Source organism: Plasmodium fragile (assembly GCF_000956335.1).
Source record: "Plasmodium fragile strain nilgiri unplaced genomic scaffold supercont1.20, whole genome shotgun sequence".
NCBI lineage: Eukaryota > Apicomplexa > Aconoidasida > Haemosporida > Plasmodiidae > Plasmodium > Plasmodium fragile.
In genome coordinates, this window is record NW_012192600.1 from 215,146 (window position 1) to 221,650 (window position 6,505).

Below are 6,505 nucleotides of genomic sequence, written 5' to 3' on the forward strand. Positions count from 1 at the left end.
TTTTTTTTTTTTTTTTTTTTTTTTTTTTTTTTTTTTTTTTTTTTTTTAACATTTTGAATAAGTTTATTTCTCTTTCGAGATATAAAAAAAGAGGATACACAATATTATGTGGAAACGTAAAAAAAAAAAAGGGGGGGAATAGCCATGGGTACTACAACAGTACATGCAGGTTACGAACAAGAGAATAAATTCATGTGTGCGGGGCAAGATGTAGAGCGTGCACTTATTGAACGCATGATGATATACGATATGTAAATAAATACATATGCATTGGGGCCCCGCACAGAGGGCAGTTCAAATTAGTCCCCAGATGCGCTAAACGAGTTGCCCTTCTCATAGTTTTTGCGACGCGATCATATGATTCCTCAAATAGCTTGGATCCTCCAGCCCGGCTTGCTCATCTGTGTCGCTACTACATCTGCTGCCCGGGACATCATCACTGCTCCAATCTGTGTCCTCTCCACTTTTGCTCACTTCGTCTGAGATGCCCGAGACCAGCTGGTTAGCACTTCGACCAGTAGAACCATCACCATCATCATCCCCCAAGGACTCAGCCACCCCGGCAGAGATTTCCCCATCCACATCTGCACCAAAGCACGTGTTTTCATTACTACCATTGTATCTGCTCATGTCATTAAGAGACCCATTCTCCATGAGCGTGGACGCATCGGTCTGCTCGTACGTGCCCTCACTTGTCTGCTCGTATGTTTCTTCGTTCGTCAATTCCACGTCTGCACCACAATTCCCATAGCCTTCCATTTCGTAACTTTGTGCACCCAATGCACCTTTTGTGTCCAATTGGTCATAACATCCTATCCTCATGGCATGGGTTGACTTTTGCATATTAGTAAGTACGTCTACACATGCGTCACTTCTTTGTCTTTTAAATCTGTTCCCATTCGACATACCATCATCGGATGCACTTTCACCACTGCACGGTTCGCCTGTCTTTTCAATTGGAAGCTGTTCCTTATGGTTACCCTGTTCATCATTTGCATGGTCCTTTATTTCATTTTTACGAATTTCTAGGTTCACATTTTTCCCATGGCTGTTTAAATTCGCCTCACATAAATAGTATTCCTTCAAATGCGTGAACAGAATCATTGTTTCATTTTCGTTTAGCTCAATAAGTTGATCAAGGTTGTTGGTGAACTGTTCTGTGATTTCTTTGCCTAGGTTGAACACGACTTGGCCATTTTCGTCTCTACATATTTCAAGCTTTCTCCTTTTCAGTCTTTCTACCATTAGAATGAGATTCTTCAAATTTTCCTTTACGTGGTTGCTTTGTTCCTTTCCTTTTTCTATGTCGACTATTCCTTTCATTTGAATCAGATTTACGTTCATTAAAATGACCTGGTTTTCCTTCCCGTGCGTCTGTTGCTGTGTCTTTACAACACGGTCATGCTTCATTGCATGCTTCATTTCGTTAGGGGGTTCTCCATCCGTTTCGGAGTCGTCCCCGTGGGGCATTTCTCCGTCTGCATCCGCGTCCTCGCTGTTCGTTCCTTGTCCCTCCGTGTCCTCTAGGTGGGGATGTGCATGTTCTTGGTCAACCATTTCTCCCTCGGCATCGTTACAGTTTTCCGCCCCATTATCATCCTCATCACATTTGTTCATTTTCTCCGTTCCAGACATCTCATGTGCATTTTCGTCATCATGGTTGACACCATTTAAGAGGGAATCTCCATTCCTGTCTTGCCAATTCTCAGCCTGTGCGTTATTTTCTTCCCCCTCCACCAAATTCTGCTCCCCTTCCTCGCGATCATCTCCCTTCAAAATAGCATTTTCTGGGCACGCTCCAAAATGTCGATTATATCCGTGCACCCACTCCGAAACGGCCATCTGGTGAGAAGACGCTTCATTTACATTTGTGCCTCCTCCGCCATGCATCTGAAAGGGCATCATTTGGGGGTTCTCCTCCAGTTCATATTTTGTCTTCATACTTTGCAGCGCTGGATCAGTCGCTTCGTCCTGCTCCCCATTAGTACCTTTCGGGGATGAATTCACAGGGGCATATGTCTGAAAATTACAACCCCCCATATCGTGTGTGGCATCGTTGTTGTTAATGGGCATGCCATTCTGCGTCAGGCCACATGGTGTATCCTGATGCCCGCAGTAGTTGTTTCTCAGCGTAGATTCATCGCCTAATTCGTTTGGGGCTTCGTTCGTCAAACGTTGGTTGTAGAATCCCTCGTTTTCGTCGGCACAGCTTTGCACTCCATAGTTGAAGGCGCCGTCGCCATCTGCATCGCCATCTGCATCGCCATCAACATCGGCATCACCATCCCCATCCACATCGTCCTCATTACACTCGTCGTAATAGTCATTATTGTCATCGTTCGATTCGGCCTTCATTTTTTCCTTGACATTTTTCCTGCACACACTTCTCTTATTCTCTGCTCCCACGTGTGGCTTCTTCTGCATATACTTGACAGCCCTTATCCTGGCAAAAATGGCCATATATTTCGCTTGCGTTTGGCCAAATTTCTTAATAGGAAAGTACTGTCTCTTTTGATTTCCATTTTGACTCCAGCTAGCTACCCATCTTCTCCCTGATTTGTCAAAACGGACTCCTTTAATCTTAGGTATGACTAACATGTTCATATGATTTATGGCAGTCTCGCCATTCATGCACATAATATTATTCAAAGTGTTCAAATCCTTTGAGGTATTTTGTGGGTCCATGGTATTAAAGTTGTTACTATTATAATGTCCATTATGCATGCGCATACTGTTCATATCACATGTTGTATCCACTGGATAATCATTTCCCCTGTTCAGGTTATTCACACCACCGTTGACGTTAGTACGAGTGTCAGCACCCCTACCTTTCGCCAACAACATCATGTTATATACACTGCTGTAGACGCGAATAATGGACTTTTTAACAGGACTATTCCCATTTGGCATTAGATAATTGCCACCATTCATGCTGCTGTAACCTGAGTTCTGGTTCATAGGTACTTGCATTTTTTGCTCAGAAGCGTAACCCTTCATTGGGTGTATCCACTGGTTGGTGTAACTGTTATGTGCTCCAGGCTGGGGGTTCACATAATCATAACCGTTTTCGAAATAGCCCATGTTGTTTCTATAGTCCATCGCGGGGGCTACATTTGCAGCAGCGGCCGATGTTCCAACAGTCGCTGTGTTTGTACCGGTTGCATGGACGCCTTCCTCCGTGGACACCCCATTACCCCCATCGTAACTCATCCCGTTGCCAAGGTCATTAATGGACGGGTTCCCATTTGGCAACAGGAAGTATGAAGATTTCGACGTGGCGTTGCTCATATAGTAAGGGGCACCATTGCTGGAGTTATTCATTTCCCCATTAGGGTCATACATATGAGCAAGGTCGCTCGTTTTCCTCATGTAGCTTTTACACTTTTGGTAGCTTCCTGCTCTGAGGTGATCCGCAGAATTGGGCATCCCTCCTCCTCCGTTCGACTTAACATTTTGTTCGACCTTGTACATCACATGCCCATTATCCCCACTGAAATTAGGCACAGTTTCGTAAGTACCTCCATTTCTCATTTGCGCCTTATCGACTAATACGTTTGAGTAACTTTCTGCGCTCTGCACCTGATGGTTGGAGTCGACCTCACGGTTCATGTCGTTGTCCCGACTAACATCATACGATTCGTTTACATTGTATTCTACCTCTTGGTTGTACTCGGCCATGTCATCACCATTTCCTTTTTTCGTATCACCGTATTTAACCTGTGCAGTGCTGCAGCGGACATTTTTGAAAACCCCTCCGCGTCCTGCCTCATTTGGCATGTGCGTGGAGAATTTCTTCCTAGGCTTATTTTTCAAGTGGTCCAATTCGCTACTACTACTCGTGCTGTTGCCAATTCGGCCATTTGCACCTACTTGACTATCCCTTATGCCACTCATCTCCATGTCATCATTTCCCTTCATATCCATTGGGACATCGTCATTTTTCATTTTCATTCCATTCATTCTACAATCCGCTATATCCCTGTTGCCACTAGCGTTAGGTCTAAGGTTAGTGTACCCATTGGTGGTGGGTTCTAAGTATTGGTTCTGTCCATTCTCAACAAACTGCTTCATATTCTGCCCCTGCTTCTGCATGGCTGTATTGTGGCCATTAGAACATGATGGGGAGTTATCGAAATCGTTCATACTCGACACGTTCATAGAATTAGTTGTGCTGCTCCGTCTACTGTAGCTACTGTCTAATCTGGAGAACTGGTTGTAACTGAATGCATTGTACTTGTTTGTGTTGAACATGGAATGGGAGTGTTGTACGTGGTCATTCTCCGCCGCGTCCAACGTGGTCCCCATAACGCGTACATGGCCCTCCTCTGGCGCGCACATGAATCCGCGTGGGTCGTTGCCGCTCTTCACGCCTTCCTCGTGAGCACCATTGTCCTCATCATTTTCATCCTCTTCATAGTTGATGGGGCATGTGGTATCATGGCTGACCGTCGAGTTGGTGTTCATCCCTTCGCAGCCATTCGCGCCTACCTTGTTCACGCCTTCGACATGCTTACTGCTTGAGTTGCTGCTGTTGAAGACGGCACCATTGGAGTGACTAACGTTGAAGTTTTCACCTACAACACTGCCGCCCATGGCGTTCATAACATTCACATACGTGTCACACAAGCTGGCATTGTTGCTGTTCACGTACATCCCGTTGTTCGCATCCACATCGTATGCACAGCTTCCACCGCTCGGGTGCATATATCCATCATCGCCATTATTCACGGTATAAGAAGACACGGCATGGTTGATATTACTGTGGTTGTTATTTGCGCCGCGCTTACACCTTCCATTGTTGTTGACTTTATTACTACCGCTGTTGTTGCTGCCGCTATTGTTACTGCCGCTGTTGCTGCAATTATTTCCCCACGCATCGGTGGTGCCATATGACGCGGCGTTATACGGTACACAGCTCGACCTCGGAGTGCACTCCAGGCTTTGGCGCACATACCCATGGTGCTCATTGCCTTTCTCGTAATAATCATCCATCGAGTCACTAATAATTTCTTGCTCATTTTCTTTGAACGATTCATTTTGGAATCCATCTTGCATGCTTATATCATTCCTTCGGTAATTTGCTATATAATTTGCGTTCTCATTGTAGGGATTGCTATTGTTGCTATCACCCTGGCCAGTAGCATTACCCTCATAATACATTGGCGCGTAGGGTTGAAAATTCGCGCTGTTACTATTTATGTGTCGATTCATGGCCACCATATGACTCGCCTCGACATTTGCATCATCCACATGGTTACTTTGCCCGCTGTTGTACATTTTAGATTTACTTAAAAAATGGCTGTTCATGAAATTCGGATTTTCATTATGGCCAAAGTTATGCGTTGTGTGGGCGCCCCCAAAATTGCCTCCCTGGTTGGCCGCATTTTCTCCAGTCATGCAGTTCACTGTAAGCATACCATTTAGCCCATTGACCATGCCCATGTGACCCATAAAATCCGCCGCGTTGTTCATTCCGTTCATTCCGTTCATTCCGTTCATCCCGTTCACGCCGTTCATGCCGTTCATTGTGTGCATTCCATTGACGAGGGCGGTATGACTTGTGTTGCCCATTTGGCCCATGCCAACGTTCCCCAAGGGGTTATTCCCCAAGGAGCTATTCCCCATACTTACTCCGTAAGAATACATTTCGGGGTTCACATATGTACTATAATCCGTTGCAGTCCCATTCATATTGACCATATTGTTGCCGTTGTCTGTGACGCCACAGTCATACGAATCTACTCCATAGCTATATGTTCTGTTCCCTGAGGTGTCATTGTCCAAGGTGTCCATGTCGTATTCATGGTTTGTAGAATTATCATGATTATCTTTATCCGCTAACAAAGAAGAGTCATAATTATTCATTCCGTTCATATTATTTTGGTAATAATTATCTTCTGAGGAGTGGTTCGTTTCTTGTGTTTTATTACTCGGTGCATCTTTTGCTTCTTTCATGTTCGCGTAATGTTTATCATAATAATTTACGTCGTTCTTATATATGCTTTTAGTCGCTCTTCTAACTTTGTACTTCCCTTTCAAGTGTTGCTTTGCGCCGCAATTTTCCTTCATGTCTAAAATTTCAGCGTTGGTCTGCATTTTTTCCTTCCGTGTCGACAAGGTGTGATAATGAGCTGCTTCCCACTGAGCTTGTCACCGAAACGGGTCTTCGTCCAAGCACGTACGCACGTGTGCAGATATGTACATATATATATGTATATATACACTATTGTGCAAGTATAATACAGGCCAGTGCTACTTCCTACTCTCGCTTATAACGTGCACGGGAAAGGGAAACACACAGGCTCATGGATGGGCGTTAAACTATCAAGAAGAACTGCTCACTCTCTGTGGATTAAATGAATCTGTATGCATAGAGGTATACATATATATATATATGTACACACACACGTGCATGTATTTTATTATTTTTTTTTTCGCTTTTCTCTCGTGTGAGATGTGCAACCCTCGGTGTGGTGTAAATGAAGAAAAATCTAAAAGGAACAAA

General features: G+C 44.4%; 1 protein-coding gene across 1 annotated transcript; it reads right to left on the reverse strand.

Annotated features, from left to right (window-relative positions):
• Window positions 1–333: 333 nt before the first annotated feature.
• Window positions 334–6,096, reverse strand: AK88_02149 (uncharacterized protein; the record flags this gene model as incomplete). Its single annotated transcript, XM_012479783.1, has 1 exon — window positions 334–6,096. One exon carries the CDS (start codon window positions 6,094–6,096, stop codon window positions 334–336), a length of 5,763 nt encoding a protein of 1,920 aa, XP_012335206.1.
• Between the last annotated feature and the right edge of the window lie 409 nt (window positions 6,097–6,505).